This window comes from Engraulis encrasicolus, chromosome 20, assembly GCF_034702125.1.
Source record: "Engraulis encrasicolus isolate BLACKSEA-1 chromosome 20, IST_EnEncr_1.0, whole genome shotgun sequence".
Lineage (NCBI taxonomy): Eukaryota > Metazoa > Chordata > Actinopteri > Clupeiformes > Engraulidae > Engraulis > Engraulis encrasicolus.
The window spans coordinates 36,127,224-36,149,115 of NC_085876.1; the positions used below are offsets into that span (position 1 = coordinate 36,127,224).

Sequence of the window (21,892 nt, forward strand, 5' to 3'; positions counted from 1 at the left end):
GGTAGCTCTATTGGTGCAGTGTTCAACACTGGTGTATATGCTGTTTTGTAGTTAAATTACGTCCAACTAAATGGTTCTCACCTCTAAGAATGTGTTGTTAAGTGTAACTCTTATTTTGACTAGCATGTTTAATTTCTATTTATATTTCCATGGTCCGCCATTTTGAATTTCCAGAAATAGACATTTTTAGCTGCAAAAATGACGGTACTTGGGCCATACTAGAAAATATTAGTTTATTACTTTGTAAACTTCCGTAAAAAGATCAAATTTGGCAATAGGCAACCCAGTTCCAATGAACAACATAGTTGCAGTACCTTTTCCTGCACAGTGCACCTTTAAATGTATCTGCTTATCTACAGCAGGCGTACAATAGATGGACAAAAAGTCTCCCTACTATAGGCTACCTCTGCAAAATCAAAGTGCAGTATATTTAGTCAAAATGGCGTTTAGACTTAAAATGGTCTTACACTTACCTGATTCTTACCATCTGATATGCTGGTAGTGAGGCATGGGAACGCCCCCGCGTGACGTAGCCGAACGCAGCCAGATGATGTAAATCAGGTTAGTCTTACACCTCCTCCATCTTGTAATAAAAAGAGAGTCTTGGCGAGAGATGGCATTTACAGCTCCAGGCCTTTTTATTAGAATACCATGAAAAAGTTGATTTATTTCCATAATTCCATCAATAATGTTAAACTGTCATGGATTGTAGATTCATGGCCCAGTTTTTTAACTATTCCAATCATTATTTTTTTTTCTTTTTATATACGTTGGCCTTCCAGCTCAAAAAACCCATGAATTGGGGAATTCGCATTATTAGAATATTGTTATAAAATCACATTTTTCTTCATCAAAATTCGGGTCACATTAAATCAGTTGAAATTTGGTACTTTCTACATAACATGCAATGGTCAATACTTGGTTAGGACATTCTCTCTTCATAATGGCCATGATGCGTTTAACATTGAAGTCAATGGCAAAAACAGTGCATGGGAGTTAAGGAAGCCCAGATATCCTTGATGCTTTGCTGTCAGCTGTTCTTGTTTGTTGACCTGGTACCCCACACTTCACTCTTCAATATACCCTATAGATTTCCATGCCACGTTTTGGCGCTAACTCACCAGTTTAATTCTAAATAACCAGAAATGAAACCCCATTCAAAAAGAATGGGGTTTTATTTCTGTTGAGTTAGAATTAAACTGGTGAGTTAACACCAAAACGTGGCATGGAAATCTACAGTGTATATTGAAGAGTGAAGGGTGGGTCACCAGGTCAACAAACAAGAACAGCTGACAGCAAAGCATCAAGGATATCTGGGCTTCCATAACTCTCATGTACTGTTTCTGCCATTGACTTCAATGTTAAACGCATCATGGCAGTTAAAGACAGAGAGAGTACCAACCAAGTAGGCCTATTGAACGTTGCATGATATGTAGATAGTACCAAATTTCAACTGATTTGATGTGACCTGAATTTTGCTGAAGAAAATTGTGATTTTATCACAGTAGGCCTATTCTAATGATGTGAATTCCCCAATTCATGTTTTTTTGAGCTGGAAGCCCAACATGTGCAAAAATAAACAATTGAATGATTAGAATAGTTAAAAAAAAACTGGACCATGAATCTATAATCCATGACAGTTTAATATTATTGATGGAATTATGGAAATAAATAAACTTTTCATGCTATTCTAATAAAGTGGCCTGTAGCTGCAGTGCCACTCCTGGCCACCAGCTAGTGACCGTTCTCGTACAATATTCCAGTTTCTCTGATTCAACCGACAGAAGCAAAGCAAAGAAGAGCCCGCTGCAAGCTGGTCACAGCCAATTCAAATATTGAGAAGTGAGGGCGCCATTATTTTCCCAACGCACGACTTGGAACAGTCCATAAAAGAACTGTGTGTGATACAGGTAATTCTGCATTTCGATACAAACTGTAAACTCATTGAACTTTCAGTAGCAAGCTAAGTTGCACAGCTAGCGTTAGCTGATTGCACGCATGTTCTGTTGGTTAGTTCTAACGTGAATTGTAATATTTGAATGCGGCCCTGTCGCTGTATGCGAAAACGGATGGCAAAAGTTAGGACGTGTTCTACCAATACCATGTTCAGCGACATTGAGCTTTCTGCACAGTATTGTTGTTTGTTTGGTAAGCTGGTAAGCCAGAGACGGTTTAGGTAAGAGGAAGAACTTTGGGTAAGCTGCCATATAATGCGCTAGCCTGGCTTTCACCATCGTGAGAGCCAGGTTAATAATGCGCATGTTTTGTTGGTTAACCATGCAGGACAGCCAATTCGGTAGAAGACGTGAATTGTAATATTTGAATGCTGCTCTGTCGCTGTGTGCAAAAACGGATGGCAAAAGTTAGGACTTGTTCTTCCAATACCATGTTCATCGACATCAATTGAGCTTTCTGCACAGCATTGTTGTTTGTTTATATCTGGTAAGCTGCCCTACAATGGCTCCCGCCATGTCAGCGCTGTGCAGCTTTGCCGCTGGATCATCACAGATGCTGCCTGTCAAGGTGCGTGGATGCCCGTAAGGCCCCTTTTGTCCTGCAGCACCAAGTTGAGGTAAATAGTAGACTTACGGTAGGGACACATACACGCGAATTTGCGAACTTTGCCATTCATTCCTATGAGAGAGGCGAAGGCAAGCGATGGTGAGGCGAAGGCAAGCGATGGCAAGCGACAGCAACCGAACAGGAGCGAAGCGAAGCGAAATTATTAAAGAAAGTTTAATGTTATGCAAATGAGGAGCGAATTCGCCTGCCACGGCCCAATCAAATCAACAACATAACTGTTCCATTCCATTTGATTCGCCGCGACGACCTGATGACGGTTGAATTTCGCCTCTCTTCGCTTCGCCTTGCTTCGCCTCCTATGTGTCGCTACCATTGAGAGTAAATAGAATGGAGGCCAAAATTCTATTTCATTGTTGAAGCCAAGTTGGAGCCAAGGTTGGACCCAAAAAGACCAAAAAATGGCCAAATCCCATTCATTCCTATGAGAGACATAAAACCCTGTATCTCCCTTAAATGCCACTCCAGGGGGATCATTTTTCGCTCAACTAGTAGGTCCCCTTGCTCTCCAACTTACCAGGGTGGTGATTTTTTTGTGGTGATGTTTTATTTTAGAGAGATATTAAAAGTTAAATTGACCAATGAGCATCAGAACATGGTTTGATTGACCGTTAGAAGTCTTGCTGTTGTCCAATCAGCACCTGCGTTTGGCGTTGCTAAGGTGGAATGTAAGTTGGAATGTTCCCAAATCTGGCTTCAAAGCGTTGAATGGCAAATAGCGTTGATTTGGCGTCCATTCTATTTACTGTCAATGGTCCCTACCGATAGAGCTGCTTTAATCGGGGTGTAGGCTCTCATAGTTCGAAGTGGTCAGCCCTGCAAATGCAGGACAAATGGCATGTCTGTTTTTCCCCGGCCGACAACTCAAGGAAGTAATAGTTGATTCGCCACATAGACACCCAAAACCATACACGCCCACATCTGTTTAAGACTAAAACTGTATGAATATGAAGCACATTAATCAAAGACCATATTTGAAATCTCAGGCTAAATATCTACTTAAATCCTATGAGTTGATAAAATACATTTTAAATCAAATTATATTTATTATGTAGATATTTAGCAACACATTTCAACTATTGTCCTACAAATGCCACAGGCTGCTACTTGGTGACCTTAGACGTAGCCTCTCTGTATACTAATACCGGGTGCATGTTTTGCACCTAATTATGCAAACCTTTTTTGGAGGAGGGGGGGGGCTACTGGGAAGACACATTTGTGTACAACCAACAAAATAATGTGTTTTCGGACAAGGGCATGTTATATTGTCGCTTCATTGATGATATTTATTTAATATGGTCAGGCAGTGAGAGTGAGCTGTTGGACTTTCATAAGTATTTAAATTCAACCAATGAGAACATCAAACTCTCAATTGAATACTCAATGATGTCTATACATGTTTTGGATCTATCAATTTCCATTGATGATAGTGGGTCTTTGCAAACCACTATCTGTAGGAAAAGCACAGATAGGAACACCTTACACAGATCTGACAGCTTCCATGCCAACTCACTCAAAAACAACATTCCTTTTGGACAATTTCAACGCCTTAAACGGATATGCAGCAGTGATTCAGTCTTTCAGACCCAGGCCAAAGATTATAAACAAGATTCTGTGAAAGGGGTTACTCCCCAGCATTGGTGGACAGTGCAATGCATAAAGCAAGAGTGACCCATCATTTTTAAAAGTACAGGGGATTGAAGTGATCAAGAAAACTGTACGGGGTGGGGTTAGATTGAAACGGTTGCTACAGAGAGAAACCTTTTGGATCTGGAGCTTCAAGGCAATGGAGCATCCAAGTCTTAATGAGGAAATAGACAGACCTTTTTTGTAGCAATGTGTTTTTTTGTATTTTACCACTGCTATTTTACTCAGTAGTATATATCTACTTTTTGAAATGTTTAATATACTGGATCTGCTATTTTTTGTAATTGTTTTCAAGGACCTGTTTGAGGGGTGGGTCTTAGCTACACTTAAGTATGTGATGGGGGAGGTGCACTAATTGTGGGCAATCAACTAGTCAACAGGTGAAATGTTTGTCTAACAAAAGGCTTCACTGTGTCAGTATCACTATGCCCTGAAGAAGGCTCAACTGCCGCTACGCTTGGGCAATTTTAAAGTCCTTAATGGTTATGTCATAATTTTTAACTATACTTTTTGGAGTGCCTTGGTGAAGAAAAGTTTTTTTTCTCTTTTCAAGCAACTTTTTATGCGCCATCCTTTATTTAAAAAACGAATTTGTTGCCATATGGCAACGCCATGCAATAGGGTTAAGGGGTCGTTTGCAGCGCTACCAAGGGGGTAGCCTACAAACATTGGCTTCTGCTTTTGTTTTCTGGAATTAAAAACTAGAAGCAGTTGTATGCAGTTTTGTTGTACTGTAGCTTGTTCAGTGTACAGTAACTGTTCAGTGTGTTATAGAACTACTTTCTGCTTAACTGCTTAATGGGTACACTTACCTTACTTTCATATGAACATCAACAGTGTGTCATGTAATCCATGTGTTTTGTGTGCCGTAGAGGGGCCACGTCGTCTAACCAGCTGTCCTGCTACCTGAGCGGAGATGACTGCAGAGGAAGCCGGGGAAGCGGCTTTGGCCAATGGCAGCCCGCCCGCCAAACGTGGAAGAGGTCGCCCCAAAGGCAAGCCCAACGAGACCAATCTCAACTTGCTTACCAGGACCATCCCCCGGGTGCCCAAGGAGGTCCTGCTGTCCAGCGCAGCCTCCACTCCCACCAAGAAGTCGCGTCCGACCGGGCGACCGAAGAAGAGGCCCCGTGGTCGGCCGAGGAAGACTCCGCTGTCCCCGGAGGAGGTCGAGATCCGGGAGCGGAAGAACAAGTACCGCAAGTGGAAGCCCCTCGGGAGGCCGCGCATCCACCCCGTAGGGCTCGCCAAAAAGAAGAAGGGCAAGCCGGGACGCCCACGCAAGTATCCCCAGTCCCCCAGTCGTGCCACCGTCATGCGTTCACCAACGACAACAACAGCAGAAGGGTCGGAGGTTAAAAGACGACCGGGTAGGCCACTCTGGCTGAACAAACCCCGTGGGACGAAATTAAGCCATAAGAAGACTCACACGACTCCTCGTCCTGTAGGGGCAGTGCCACGCAAGAGGGGCCGGCCACCCGGAAGTGGCTATCTCCAGAAGATGCAGCAGCAGCAAGACGCAGATGTCTCTTCGCCTCCGAGAAAGAGAGGCAGGCCACCAGGCAGCAAGACTCCTGAGGTAGAGAAACCCAAGTCGGGCAGGAAAAGGGGCCGGCCATCGAAGAAGAGGCTCGCATTTGAGAAGTCTGTAGAAGACGGCGTGGAAGCTGTGGAGGCTGAGGCTGAAGCTGTGGAGGCTGAAGCTGTGGAGGCTGAAGCTGTGGAGGCTGAGGCTGAAGCTGTGGAGGCTGAGGCTGAAGCTGTGCAGGATGAAGCTGTGGCTGAGCAGGCTGTGGCTGTGGAGGCTGAGCAGGCTGTGGAGGCTGAGCAGGCTGTGGCTGTGGAGGCTGAGCAGGCTGTGGCTGTGGAGGCTGAGCAGGCTATGGCTGTGGAGGCTGAGCAGGCTGTGGCTGTGGAGGCTGAGCAGGCTATGGCTGTGGAGGCGGTGACTGTGGAGGCGGTGACTGTGGAGGCAACACCAGCAGCAGGCAGGAAAAGCCGCTCAAAGAGGAAGAAATGAGCTGTGGGGTTGAAAGAGGAGGGGGAAAAAAGCCTAGAAGTGTTGACTTTGCCAACATTTTTTTTGTTAAGTCAAATCAAGTTCAACTGTATATCTTATGTTTGTTATATTGTCCTCAAATGTCAGTGCATAACCTGCAGCAGCTTATGTCCTATACTCTAATGCAGACAGATGTTGAGCAGCACTGCATTTTATTTACCTGATCACGATGACCATCCCCTTATATTGTAGGACCATCCAATTATAATGTAGGTTTACTCCAGAGAACAAGATATAAAATCTCCATTAACTCAACTCAAGAAATGTAAATCCAACACCAAAAGCATGCCTCCGTGTGTGGTGAAAATATAAGTGGTGTGTCCGCCCACAAATATGACATTGCCAAAATTGTTGTGCGGAATGTAAGCTACAGCACCTCTAAGTTTCTGTCAGCTTGCTGACAGGCACTGAGTTTGTGAATGTTTTGAAAATCCCAGTAACAAGGTTTATTTTATATTTAAAAGGAGAAGGAGGTGGTCCTCAAAAACGTACAGATATGAACTATGATACATTTAAGAAGGAAGATGTTGAGTTTCAGTTGACTCATTTCATGTGAAAACAAGTACCCCTTTTTATGCTTTGTTGTTGTTTGTCAATTCTTTTTTTAAGTTTTATTTGATCTTTGTTGTTCAAGCTAGCGTTGGCCTATATATTTTTAAAGCTTGTTTGTAAGTGCTTGTAAGGTTGCAAGTCCCATTGTAAAGGGAAACAATAAAAAAACTGTTTTTTTCTAACCGACCAGCTGAGCATTTCCATGAAAAAGAAAAACGATTATGTGCTTTGCCCGCACACTTGAAAGGCTCAATATTTTCTTTAAAACAAAAAATGTACAACTAAGTTTACTTCAATGAATTATTGTCTTCTCACTAATCTCAAGGAATTGCAGGTCAGTGTGGCTAGAGAATGAAATGTCATTGGCTTAATATCTAGATTTTCATAAAGATGTGTTTTAGTTCCCTCTAGTGGTAGCTCTATTGGTGCAGTGTTCAACACTGGTGTATGTGCTGTTTTGTAGTTAAATTACGTCCAACTAAATGGTTCTCACCTCTAAGAATGTGTTGTTAAGTGTAACTCTTATTCTGACTAGCATGTTTAATTTCTATTTATATTTCCATGGTCCACCATTTTGAATTTCCAGAAATAGACATTTTTAGCTGCAAAAATGACGGTACTTGGGCCATACTAGAAAATATTAGTTTATTACTTTGTAAACTTCCGTAAAAAGATCAAATTTGGCAATAGGCAACCCAGTTCCAATGAGCAGCATAGTTGCAGTACCTTTTCCTGCACAGTGGACTGTTAAATGTATCTGCTTATCTACAGCAGGCGTACAATAGATGGACAAAAAGTCCCCCTACTATAGGCTACCTCTGCAAAATCAAAGTGCAGTATATTTAGTCAAAATGGTGTTTAGACTTAAAATGGTCTTACACCTCCTCCATCTTGTAATAAAAAGAGAGCTGGCATTTACAGCTCCAGGCCTTTTTATTAGAATACCATGAAAAAGTTGATTTATTTCCATAATTCCATCAATAATGTTAAACTGTCATGGATTGTAGATTCATGGCCCAGTTTTTTAACTATTCCAATCATTATTTTTTTTCTTTTTATATACGTTGGCCTTCCAGCTCAAAAAACCCATGAATTGTGGAATTCACATTATTAGAATATTGTTATAAAATCTCATTTTTCTTCATCAAAATTCGGGTCACATTAAATCAGTTGAAATTTGGTACTTTCTACATAACATGCAATGGTCAATACTTGGTTAGGACATTCTCTGTCTTCATAATGGCCATGATGCGTTTAACATTGAAGTCAATGGCAAAAACAGTGCATGGGAGTTATGGAAGCCCAGATATCCTTGATGCTTTGCTGTCAGCTGTTCTTGTTTGTTGACCTGGTACCCTACACTTCACTCTTCAATATACCCTATAGATTTCCATGCCACGTTTTGGTGCTAACTCACCAGTTTAATTCTAAATAACCAGAAATGAACCCCCATTGAAAATGAATGGGATTTTATTTCTGTTGAGTTAGAATTAAACTGGTGAGTTAACACCAAAACGTGGCATGGAAATCTACAGGGTATATTGAAGAGTGAAGTGTGGGGCACCAGGTCAACAAACAAGAACAGCTGACAGCAAAGTATCAAGGATATCTGGGCTTCCATAACTCCCATGCACTGTTTTTGCCATTGACTTCAATGTTAAACACATCATGGCCATTATGAAGACAGAGAATGTCCTAACCAAGTATTGACCATTGCATGTTATGTAGAAAGTACCAAATGTCAACTGATTTAATGTGACCCGAATTTTGATGAAGAAAAATGAGATTTTATAACAATATTCTAATAATGTGAATTCCACAATTCATGGGTTTTTTGAGCTGGAAGGCCAACGTATATAAAAAGAAAAAAATTAATGATTGGAATAGTCAAAAAACTGGGCCATGAATCTACAATCCATGACAGTTTAACATTATTGATGGAATTATGGAAATAAATCAACTTTTTCATGGTATTCTAATAAAAAGGCCTGGAGCTGTAAGTGTCGGGTCAAAAACGGTACAAGATTAGGGATCTTTTCCCGAATTGGGAAAGAAGAACCTATTAATTGAAGGGAATCATTGACCCCAGACCAAAATAGAATAAATAATAATAATAAAAAAAATAGGCGAGTGTAGTGTAGAAGAGGTGGGGATATGAATTATTGTTATTATTACTATTATTATGATGATTGATTTATTATTATCATTATTTCAAATGACCAGGCCTAATAGCATAGGCCCTGCTTTTCTCAGACGTTTGCAATAGGCTATGCCATGTGATTTAATTAATATTGTAATGTGTCCTTGCTGTGGGTACTAGCCTACCTCAGCCCCCCCCCCCCTCTTTGAACTAAACATCAGAGAGAGAGCCGTCTTCTTTCTCCAGAGATACATTGTGGCCGATACATGTTGCTGCTGGTGATAAACACCCACAGAGGGGGTTCGCTGATGGAACTAGGCCTCCTGGCTACAACTAGCTCCTCCCAACCGGCGGTCAGCTGTATGTTCCCACAGCCCATTGGTCCCATAGCTTATTCTTGCTGTTCCATGTTCCCACATTTTTAAGTTACTATTCAAATATAGGCCCTATCCACAACTCCATGTTCCCACATTTCCAAGTAAATGAAGAGAACATGCCTCTCTCCCCGACATGGGGCCTAGGCCTAAATAGTTATTAGAAATGGGAACATAGGCCAGCAGGTATAAGCTGTGGGACCAATGGGCCTAAAAATGTTAAAAGGGTCTGTGGGAACACAGACACGCTCCCAGTCCCACCCCAACCCACAGACAAGTGAAAAATGAATGGGTGTCAATGGAGTTTACAATCATATTTTTGTTCTCGTTGTAGGCCTATATTTTTTTTGCCCTGAAATTTTAATATTCAGTTTGAAGCTAGAAATGTTGCGTCAGTAGATCATTATATAGGCTACTTGCTCACAAAGCTCACTTTATGAGGCCAAATCCATAGACTAAACATTAGGTCAAATTTTCTGCCCTGCTGGGAAAACAAAACACCTGAAAAAATGGACATAGGCCTACAGCCTATTATATAACACCAGCCGAGCCATAGTTCTTACCAGGAATGTTTTATGTATGAGATTTGTGACTAGAAATTGCAGTAGACTTAGGCCTAGAATTTTTTTTAGCATTTGATTTAGCCCTAAGGGGTGAATTTTCCATTCCATACCTTTTCCACTCTGTTTCACTTTCCACTCAGAGCAGCTGTTTCCACTTGCCCGCGTTCGCCATCTAGTGGAAGCCAGGTGGAACTGTGACTACAATGGGAACCAATCAGAGTGAAGCTTCTCCTCATTCAAATAATGGGTGTTTCTCGAAACCTAGTGCAGTGCACTTCCAAGTGTATCTGCCTAATAGTCACGCCCAGTGATTGGATACTCTTTGATGAACTCTACGGAATATCCAATCACTGGGTATGACTAATAAAGAGTATCCAATCACTGGGCGTGATTAATTAGGCTGATACACTTGGAAGTGCACTACTGCACTAGGTTTTGAGAAATACCCGTAAACACTAAACAAGGAGACCCGGAAGCGGAAGTATTGAATCTGTGTAAATTCAACAGAAGCAAAGCAAAGAAGAGCCCGCTGCAAGCTGGTCACAGCCAATTCAAATATTGAAAAGTGAGGGCGCCATTATTTTCCCACCGCACGATTTGGAGAAAACAGTCCATAAAGGAACAAATAAGCTGGTGTGATACAGGTAATTCTGCATTTCGATACAAACTGTATGAACTCATTGAACTTTCAGTAGCAAGTTGCACAGCTAGCGTTAGCTGGTTGCACGCATGTTGTGATGGTTAACCATGCAGGACAGCCAATTAGGTAGAAGACGTGAATTGTAATATTTGAATGCGGCCCTGTCGCTATATGCGAAAACGGATGGCAAAAGTTAGGACTTGTTCTTCCAATACCATGTTCAGCGACATTGAGCTTTCTGCACAGCATTGTTGTTTGTTTATCTGGTAAGCTTCCCTACAATGGCTCCCGCCATGTCAGCGCTGCAGCTTTGCCGCTGGATCATCACAGATGCTGCCTGGCAAGGGTGCGTGGATGCCCGTAAGGCCTCTTTTGTCCTGCAGCACCAAGTTGAGGTAAATACTAGTCGCGATTATTAGACGTAGAGCTGCTTTAATCGGAGTGTAGGCTCTCATAGTTCGAAGTGGTCAGCCCTGCAAATAGAGGACTAAAGGCATGACTGTTTTTCCCCCACCGAGAACTCAAAGAAGCCAGTTGATAAGCCACATAGACACCCAAAACCATACACGCCCACCTCTGTAAAAAAAGAAAGAAAAAAAAGAAACAACAAAAGAAACACCAAAACTGTGTGAATATGAATTAACACATTAATCAACGACCAGATTTGAAAAGTCAGGCTAAATATCTACTTAAATCCCATGAGTTGATAAAATGCATTTAAAAATCAAATTATATTGTTTATGTAGATATTTAGCAACACCTATTCAACTATTGTCCTTGTATAGTGTGTTGATCGACATTTTCACATTATTAAGCCATTTTCTGACATTCATTCATTTCCATTGGTGTGTTCCAATACTCATAGGCTGTGTCTCAAATGACGCACTTTTGTCAGTGCACTCAATGCACAGAGGTCTTTAGTGCATAGTGTCGTGGAAAATTTTGAGCACTATGCATTGTGCCCTCGCTGGAAGTGACGGCTGAGTATTAGCTCGCCAAAATACGAGTTGGCTACTGTTTACAATGCACAGCGTCTGGTGCTTGTATTTCCATGTCCTTCACCCCAAAGGAGAACAATCACACATACAATACTTTGGTTGGCATGAAAAGGTTGGTGTCCCATCAACATTACTTACAGAATTAGGAGACTTGACCAAACTCTTCTACTGAACTGAATGCCACATTTCCTCCGTGTCATTGTCAACATGGCCGTTGTTTAGTGCGTGCAGTGTCCATCATTCAAGCACTGCATTTTTCCGCCATTGTTGGGGGATCATCCTGGCACTTTCAGTGCACTGTCTCAAGTGAAATTTGTATCAGACAGAACGGGAATCGGAATGTACTTGCCTCGTGAATCGCAGAGGGTGGAGAGGGTACTTAAGTGCACTTAAACAAGGTACACAGTACAGAGGGCGAATAATGGAACACACTTTTCTCATGTCTACCTAAAAAAATGGCTGCCACGGATTGCTGTGTAAAGGGGGGGCGGGGTCACATCTAGTCTAATGTTCTACCTCTATGCCCAAAACGTTATTAACAAAGAGACTTCTTTGCTACTAATTTAAAAAGTCGTGGCATAATTAGAAATAAATGATCGCATACAACTTTCTTTCTTTATCCAAGTTTTAAAGTCCGGGTGACAAAATGCCAAACAGAAGCGGCTTTAAAATACAATAGACAGACTTGGCCTAGCAGCTGCAGGGAACTAGCCAAATCAGCCTTTGATAAGCATAGATCTATGTAACGGAGGCTAACTAGCACAGAGTTGGCGTGGAACGTTGGTAAACCTCCCTCCGATAGCCTCATACAGTCTCGTGCCGTTGGGCCGAGAGACTAGTCTCTTGGCCCAGCGGTATCGTACTGTGTCTCCCATTGCCGAACCGTTGTAGTTGACGAGGTCGCACGTTCGATCCCCGAGGGGGGTGAACAGGTGCAAGATGACCTCCGTCACAGTGGTGCCGTATGACCCGGGATGGGAGTGAGGTTTAAGGGGGAGAGTGTAACGGAGGCTAACTAGCACAGAGTTGGCGTGGAATGTTGGTAAACCTCCCTCCGATAGCCTCATACAGTCTCGTGCCGTTGGGCCGAGAGACTAGTCTCTTGGCCCAGCGGTATCGTACTGTGTCTCCCATTGCCGAACCGTTGTAGTTGACGAGGTCGCACGTTCGATCCCCGAGGGGGGTGAACAGGTGCAAGATGACCTCCGTCACATCTACAATAAATGTTGGTCAGCTAGCCAACTAAAATGTAATGTATAGTACTAATACCAGAGTTTCGTTTCTTGTTATGGATGTTCTTTGGTTTATCTTTCCTTTTTCAAATCTCCGCGGTAGGGTGGTGGAAACACAGCTGACCAATCAGGGCACAGTTCTCTCCGTACTGCCGCTAGTCTAGTGCATTGAGTCATTGATAGTCTTTTACTGTCCAAGAGCATACCGGCAGCTCGCGGACAATTCAGTCTGGGAGAAGCATAGGGCTACACGATATTAGAAAAATATGCGATACACGAAAACATGACTGTATTTCGCGATATCGATATTACTCGCGATATTTAATATATACATATATTTTCCCCTCTCTACTTGCCATTCTCCACTTTATCATGTATGAAACAATTGAGAGCAATGTTTCATTTCCAACATTAGTTTTATTCAGAAAAAAACATGGCTAATATACAGCAACAACTTAAAATGTTAACCTTTTTAATACCTTTTTTAACCCAATCACCAAATTGACTGTTATTAAAAATTAAAAAGTAGGTATCACGATATAACCAACTTTTGCGATACGTGTATTGCAAACTGTGATATCGCGATATCGATACATTTTCGATATATCATGCAGCCCTAAAGCATACCTTAAGTGCTGTGTAAATCCTAGTTCACAGTGGCACCTCAGCTGTGGTTTAGGTGCAGAAAATAGCCACCACGCCCCCCCCTCTGCAGAGCTGAAACTACCCCTAGCAGCGATTCACACATGGTTCTCCTAGGCTGAAATGTCTGTGAGCTGCTGCCATGCTCTTGGACTGTGATTGGTTGATGCGCTAGAAGCAGTGCGGACTGCGGAGAGTACTTGGCCCTGATTAGTCAATGGAGATCTGTTGTTCTACCCTACCGCGGAAGGAGATTTGAAAAAGTTAAAGGAAAAACATGACGGCTGACTTGGCACGAAATCACTGGAGTTACTTGACATGGAGAAGAGAAACTGTGTTAAACTATGTCAATAGTATCCTACAACTCCCAAAGAATTAATTAAAAAATATCCATATAAGGCCTTCATGACAAGGATGTTGTTCGTTTGTTGTGTGGTATAGCTAGCTCTTTAAAAATAGGGTTCAGTAATATCCTATTGAGTTTGAATGGCTTTGGCTGACATTTGCTAGGCTGGCTATTTGCTAATATGGCCATTAAATGTATAGTATTTCAAAACAGCTTTTGTTTGGCATTTTAACCACCTGGACTGTAAACCCTGAATAAAGAAAGAATGTTGTATTCTACCATTTATGTCTAATTACGACACAACTTTTTAAATTAGTAGCAAAGAAGCATCTTTGTCAGTAGTATAATTAAGTTTCAGTTGGCTAGTCAACTAGCTAACAGTTTGTAATTATTGATTTGGCTGGCTACTACTAGGCCCCTATGTGTGAATGGCCATTAGGTCTGTCTATTGTCTTTCAAAACGTGACATGCCTTGAAATCAATTTTCTTTCAAAAACATGCTCTTATTGAAGGAAATTCTAAACATTATAAACATTATAATGTTAAAATGTGCAATATAGAATATTTTAAGTAAAATACATTTAGTTGTATTCATACTTTAACAGAAATATGACACACTAAATAACACACTAAAAAGCCATTTATATACCCCTGATAGGAGACACACGGCTACAATTGACTTGTTTGACAAGTCAATGTGATGTCAACTCTCGTTCCTCATCACTTGCCACTAGCTCAACCTTGGTTTTTTCTAAAGGAAGAGTTATATTTGCCATTCTCCTATCATAAATGGACTGGGATGCATGTTCTAAGAGTGAAAATGAAGATTTTTTGCTGATTGAAGTTACAATACCTTCAGAAAAACACTTGTTGAAAAATATCCCTCTCCCATAACAGAAACTACATTTTCTGTTGAAGAAATTAATTTCTTTGTTAATATTATATAATATACCGGTAACTTATGCATTAAAGTATACAAATAGCATGATGTTAAGAAATGTAATGTTTTCAAGTTAAAATTATATAATAAGTGCAAATTAGAGTGTCTCTATGTAAGTCAATGGGAGCCCATTGGGATGCATGTATAGAAGGAGTGTCACTGTTGCATGTTGTTGCCATATGGCAACAAATACATTTTTGCCTTTTACAGAGCAAGACAAGTATAACTTAATATTTGGATTAAATGATGAAAAATGAAAATTATGATGAAAAGATGTCTTGAAGTTTGATAACTAACTATGTAGATTCCCAATTTGACCTGACCTTCACAGTGTGGTGCATCCACATGAAAGGGATGGGAAAGCAGGATTTCCTAATTAGTTAATGTCATCAAACTGATAAATATTTCAAAATTAATGTCCCATTAATGTTCTATTTAAAAAAACAAAAAAAATAAAAATAAAAAAAAGAATTTGTTGCCATATGGCAACGCCATGGTCGTTGCAGCACTGCCAAAGGGGCCGCTATTGCTGGTTTCTGTACCTCAGCTGCAGCAGACGGACAGAGTATGACTAGGCTTTAGAACAGTGATTCTCAAACTTTTTCAGACAGAGGACCACTTTGTCACCCCAAAAATGTTCAGGGACCATCTATCAACTGAATTGACAGTTGACTGGTACTATTTCAACACTATTACTATTGCAACACATTAATTTTGATGCAGATCACTTACTTTTTATTCACATTTGCAAGCCTGTCTTATTGTGGTGAAAATATGACTTCAGACATGTTTGGCTTTGTAATAATGTTACAAATACAGCCTTCTGCTAGCTTGTCTTGGAAAAGTAGAAATCCCTTTGCGGACCACCTGAGCTGTGTTGCGGACCACCAGTGGTCCCCGGACCACACTTTGAGAATCACTGCTTTAGAATGATCAACTCTGAATCAATCTCCTGGCCTCCCGAATAGATGGCGTAACAATAACAAGAGTAGGCTACAATTTGTAGCCTACATTTATTGACTTCTGCTTTTGTTTTCTGGAATTAAAAACTAGAAGCAGTTGTATGCAGTTTTGTTGTACTGTAGCCTGTTCAGTGTGTTCTAGAACAAAGCGTACCCAATAAGCCCACCAAAATCTAAATTTCTTTATTTTTCAATCATCTTCACATAATTTTGTGTGAAATGATTTGTTAAGCTAAATAGTAAGATTTTCCTCTCTTCTCAATGTTTATCACTGAGTCGATGAATATTTCAAAGTACAATATGAAGAATTTTTAGTAGAAAAGTTGAAAGTCTGAGTGGGCTTAAAGGGTAAGCTTACCACTTGTGTTCCAAATTAGCTCATATCGTTATTTCTCTATCAAAATACCTGGTGAGGTGTGTCAGATGAATTAAAAAAGTGTAGCCTACATGGCATAAATGGTTTCAGACAAAAATATTCTTCCAAAATGTAAGATTTAGCAAATCTTTTAGCAAAACACTGCATATATATACAAATCATTACACAGGGATTAAAGTTTTCCGTTGCTACGACGGAATTCCGTCAACTGGATTTTAGTTTGGACGGATTTCCGTCCGTATAATTTATGTCAATTAATTTACAATTTTTACTTTCCAACTGAACTCAAATCGAGAGCACTCCTGGTCATGAGAAGGGGACGAGAGGTGTGTTTGGTGTAGGCCTACGGATGTAGTTAGGCTATACACTCCACCATTGGCGGTGTGATACAACATTCACTCATCAGTAGCCTAGTTTTGGGTCATCCCCTGTTCTTCCGTGTTCCAAAAAAAAGTACACGAGCGGTCAACAATTCTGTGGCAGCGCAACGCGAGAGATAAAAAAAATAAATAGCCAAAATTGTTGCTGATGGCAGAAAAGAAAATAATTGTAATACAATGTATAAAGTGCAGTGACGTTTCCTTGCACCTGCCGTAGCAGATATTTAGAAAAAAAAAAAATGAATAGTTTACTTCGACTGCGTATGATGTCCTTTTCATTAAGGGTTTGCCTTTTAAGCATTGTGACTCTTACTAGCATTAGTCATAGCCCCAATGGGACGACTATGGCAGCTAACTAGGATAGCCTACCATGCGTTTCATCCTCTAAGTTTAGCGCGTTTGACTGGCTGCGTGTAGAGCTAGTTGTCTTTTTGACAACGGATAATTCACAGTCTCATCTGTACTCATAGCAGATTAACTTTGTTGTTGCCGATATATATATTCAAGAAATAAGTTAAAAATGGGTTGCATTTGGGTCACGGATAGGCTATCCCTGGCAGAGCCAATTTATGCCACGTCTTGTTCTGGGAAGCAGTGTTCTGATGGGTGGACTCATGGTCGATAAATGCCGTTTCGACGTTTGTTTCACTTTCAAGGCTGGTTACTGTGTGACGCTATTTCTGCTAACTGGAATAGTGTGCAGCAGCAACAGTTGTGTGTGCGCTTGTTTTTGAGTGGCTCAACGTCTGTGCCCATCTTCTCGGACTATGCGTTTCGTTTGAGTTCAGTTAGCCTATTTGCGCACTGCGCACTCAGGACTGATGGGTGGGTGATTTGCCTTGATTCGAGTGGAAAGCTGCGCGACAAGCTTGGGAAAGTGTGTTACCTTTGTAAACGATAGGTCTGTGACTGTCGTGTCTGCTGCGTCCTGTCGGCTTGTAGAACACGTGCGCATAGGAAGAATCGGGGACGTTTTTTAAATCAATGGTAAGCGTGTGCTTGGCACCGCACATCGAGAAGCAAAAAAGTAGCCAGTAGTTTTCAAAACGGTAGAACACAGAGGTAGACATACCGCACCCTGTTTATAAACGTCAACAAGTTATTTGTAACAGGATGAATACTGAAAAAGGCCGAAGGGTGAAAAACATACAAATAATTAAAGCTAGTTTTCTCCCTCTGATTGCTATGATCAGGGCTTTTTAAATGTCAGAAATACAACTGCAAGCAATGCGCACCAGTGCTTTCACCAGAACAGTGTTTGCCCATTCTAATGTGAAAGACAAAATATAGCCTACTACTACAACAAAAAAACCCATAATGGGATCACTCACTGTATCAACACATTGCAATTCCAAGTCAATAATTCTGTGAGATCAGCTACCATTTTGAAGCAGCATTCATTGTGAATCCATTCTGCACGATGTTGTGAACAATTCATAAACATTGGGTAGAAATAAGAGGAAATAACCAAAACCTGCCCCAAATTTCAGTTCAATCTTTGCAGTCTGATATAGTATCCATTATCCCTCCATTCTCGGCCAGTTCTAGTCAATCTGGTGAGCGGCCTAGGCCTGCCCGCCCTCTTTCCTTTTTTTGTATTTAGAAATTGGCATCTGTAAACATAGCATTGTAGGCTTACATCTGATTGAGCACATCTGATCTAGTACCTACAGGTACACTCATACTGAGTCTATATAGGTCTACTGAGTGTATAGTGAATATTCATTGTTCATGTGAAGTGTAAAGATTTATGTTGGTTGAAGTTCTGATTTTGTGGCACTTTTTGGTATTACTGGCGCCCTCAAGACAGGCCTATTCTGCTCTAGGCGACTGCCCCGTCTGCCTATGCCGCTGGCTCTGGCACCATTCCTTGCATGTATGTTTCGTCATGAGGGCAGAGCCTGGCTACATTGGTTTTCGTAGGGTTACGGAGTGATACTCGATCGGGTGCCTAACCGGTAAAAAAGTTCAGTCAGATTACTTTTTTTTGCTTTAATCCCTGCATTACATTTACCTCTTAGTTCACTAAATATGAAGGTTTCTTCAAAACATTTGACTGAAACTAGCTGAAATTCTATGATTTCTGACGTGTCCCAAAACAGCAAAGTTTTGAGGCGACTTCTTGTCAGTAGTCCTGAGACTGGATTCACTAGGTCTGGGATAACTCTACGATAAAAATGTGATTTGTTTGCAATAAAAAACATTTTGTCAGTTACTAAACCCTTTAATTGGATATGGTGATGAACAACAAAATCCACCTTTTCCCTTTCTTCAAATTGACCTCAAAGTTGAAAGTGGGCTTAACGGGTGCATGGGCTTAATGGGTAAGCTTACACTTACCTTACTTTCATATGAACATCAACAGTGTGGCATGTAATCCATGTGTTTTGTGTGCAGTAGAGGGGCCACGTCGTCTAACCCTGCTAGCGGAGCGGAGATGACTGCGGAGGAAGCCGGGGAAGCGGCTTTGGCCAATGGCAGCCCGCCCGCCAAACGCGGAAGAGGTCGCCCCAAAGGCTCGCCCAACAAGACCAATTTCAACTTGTTTCCCAGGACCATCACCCGGGTGCCCAAGGTGGTCGAGCTGTTCAGCGCCTCCACTCCCACCAAGAAGTCGCGTCAGCCCGGGCGACCCAAGAAGAAGCTCCCTGGTCGGCCGAGGAAGACTCCGCTGTCCCCGGAGGAGGTCGAGATCCGGGAGCGGAAGAACAAGCGCCGTAAGTCGAAGCCCCTCGGTAGGCCGCGCATCCATCCCGTAGGGCTCGCCAAAAAGAAGAAGGGCAAGCCGGGGCGCCCTGGGCGCCCACGCAAGTATCCCCAGTCCCCCAGTCGTGCCTCAAAGCCTGCCACCGTCATGCGTTCACCAACGACGACAACAACCGCAGAAGGGTCGGAGGTTAAAAGAGGACGGGGTAGGCCACCCGGCTCGCCGAACAAACGCCGCGGGACGAATTTCAGCCATAAGAAGACTCACACGACTCCTCTTCCTGTAGGGGCAGTGCCACGCAAGAGGGGCCGGCCACCCGGAAGTGGCAAAATCCAGAAGAGGCAGAAGCAAGACGCAGATGGCTCTTCGCCTCCGAGAAAGAGAGGCAGGCCACCAGGCAGCAAGACACCTAAGGTAGAGAAACCCAAGTCGGGCAGGAAAAGGGGCAGGCCATCAGGGTCCTTTGGAAAGAAGAAGAGGCTCGCATTGGGGAAGTCTGTAGAAGACGGTGTGGAAATAGAACTAGAAGAGGAGCAGGAAGTGGAGGCGGGACAAGCAACCGCAGCAGCCAATGGGGACACAGAGTTGGCACCTGTGGAGGACGATGAGGCAGAACTTGGGGCTGGGGGTGGTGAGGAGGGTGGGGCTGAGGTTGGGGAGGCTGAAGCTGTGGAGGCTGAGGCTGAAGCTGTGGAGGCTGAGGCTGAGGTTGTGGAGGCTGAGGTTGTGGAGGCAACACCACCAGCAGCAGGCAGGAAAAGCGGCTCAAAGAGGAAGAAATGAGCTTGGGGGTTGAAAGAGGAGAGAAAAAAGCCTAGAAGAGTTGACTTTGCCAACATTTTTTTTTGTTAAAAGTCAAATCAAGTTCAACTGTATATCTTATGTTTGTTATATTGTCCTCAAATGTCAGTGCATAACCTGCAGCAGCTTATGTCCTATACTCTAATGCAGACAGATTGTATTGACCTGATCACGATGACCATCCCCTTTGCAAGCAATTATAATGTAGGTTTACTCCAGAGAACAAGATATACAATCTCCATTACATTAACTTGTATTTAGACATGTGTGATGACAAGTTGACATTCAAGAAATTTAAATCCAACACCAAAAGCCAGAATAGACAGAATAGGAATTAAGTGTGCCAAAAGTGTTGCGCAAAACGTAAGCTACAGCACCTCTCAGTTTCTGTCAGCTTTGCTGACGGGTACTGTGTTTGTGAATGTTTTGAAAATCCCAGTAACAAGATTTATTTTATATTTAAAAGGAGAAAGAAATGGTCCTCAAAAACTTAAAGATATGAACTGTGATACATTTAAGAAGGAAGATGTTGAGTAGCAGTTGACTCATTTTATGTGAAAACATGTACCCCCTTTTATGCTGTTTTTGTTTGTCAATTCTTTTAAAAAAAGTTTTATTTGATATTCTTTGTTGTTCAAGCTAGCGTTGGCCTATATTTTTTTAAAGCTTGTTTGTAAGTGCTTGTAAGGTTGCATTGTAAAGGGAAGCGATTAAAAAAACAGTATTTTGGAAACGACCAGCTGAGCATTTCAAGGAAAATGAAAAACGATTTTGTGCTTTGCCCTGACACTCGAAATTATTTTCTGTAAAACAAAAAGTGTACAACTAAGTTTACTTCAATGGATTATATTGTCTTCTCACTAATCTCAAGAAATTGCTGGTCAGTGTTGCAAGAGAATGAAATGTCATTGGCTTAATAAGATGTGTTTTAGTTCCCTCTAGTGGTAGGTCTATTGGTGCAGTGTTCAACACTGGTGTGCGTGCTGTTTTGTAGATAAATTACGTCCAACTAAATGGTTCTCACCTCTAAGAATGTGTTAAGTTTAACTCTTATTTTGACTAGCATGTTTAATTTCTATAACAACATAGTGTATGTGTCATTTAGTGTTATAGCCCCTTCAAATGAATAAAGTATATTTCTGTGTTTAACACAAGCTTGTTTTTGTCTGTTTACACATACACAAGGAGGATACAGTTTAGAGGGAGTGGTGCTTAGTTGCCATTGGGGGGCTTTGGGCAATTTTATTTTTTAATACTAAGGGGGTTGGCTGGCTTATGATGAAGTCGTGATGTAGGCCTAAAAAAAAACTGTAAATAAAGTCAAATAAAGTCAACCCCCACCCCCACCCCCACAATACAATTAAAATTTAAAACTTCAAATGGGAAAGAATAATAAAAAAAAAAAAACCATAATTAACATGGTTGCATAAAAATGCATACCTTGTTGCAGCACATTCAGCTTCTATTATAGTACTCAGTCCTGTTGGATAGGAGTCTATCAGTGTGGCACAACTGGCACATCCCATTCCTTTTTTGCCAAAGTGCTCCATATCTGACAGATTGTGGGGGCATCTCCTCTGCATATGCCTCTTTGATCACCCCACAGACGTTTGATTTGAACTCTGGCTGGGCCGTTCCAAAACCTCAATCTTATTCTGATGAAACCATTCCTTTGTTGATTATTTATTGTTGTTCTGAAAGATGAGGTTCAACTTTCTAACAGGAGGACGAAGGTTTTGTGCCAACACTGACTGGTATTTGGAGCTGTTCACAATTCCCTTCTTAAGTCCTAGTTCCAGCTGAAGAAAAATAACCCTAAAGCACAGTGGTATGGTCTTATTTGGGTGATGTGCAGTGTTTGTGCGCCAAACATAAGCACTTACATTTTGGAATTTTGTATAAAAAAAGAAAAAACTTCAACCTTGGTCGAGTTGAATTTGGAAAGGAGTGCAA

At 41.6% G+C, this 21,892-nt stretch overlaps 1 protein-coding gene across 1 annotated transcript; it reads left to right on the plus strand.

Moving 5' to 3' along the window:
- Nucleotides 1-1,758: 1,758 nt before the first annotated feature.
- Nucleotides 1,759-21,090, plus strand: LOC134436018 (MAP7 domain-containing protein 1-like). Its single transcript, XM_063185047.1, has 3 exons — nucleotides 1,759-1,910; nucleotides 5,100-6,246; nucleotides 18,829-21,090. The coding sequence occupies exons 2-3, from the start codon at nucleotides 5,144-5,146 to the stop codon at nucleotides 19,919-19,921; spliced, it is 2,196 nt and encodes a 731-aa protein (XP_063041117.1). The 5' UTR covers nucleotides 1,759-1,910; nucleotides 5,100-5,143; the 3' UTR covers nucleotides 19,922-21,090.
- The last annotated feature ends 802 nt before the right edge of the window (nucleotides 21,091-21,892 follow it).

What these genes read in the sequence shown, in the direction of transcription:
- LOC134436018 (XM_063185047.1), top strand. Translation starts at nt 5,144, where the DNA reads ATGACTGCAGAGGAAGCCGGGGAAGCGGCTTTGGCCAATGGCAGCCCG. An exon ending in CGCTCAAAGAGGAAGAAATG is followed by an intron (nt 6,247 to 18,828) that starts AGCTGTGGGGTT and finishes TTTTGTGTGCAG; the next exon opens with TAGAGGGGCCACGTCGTCTA.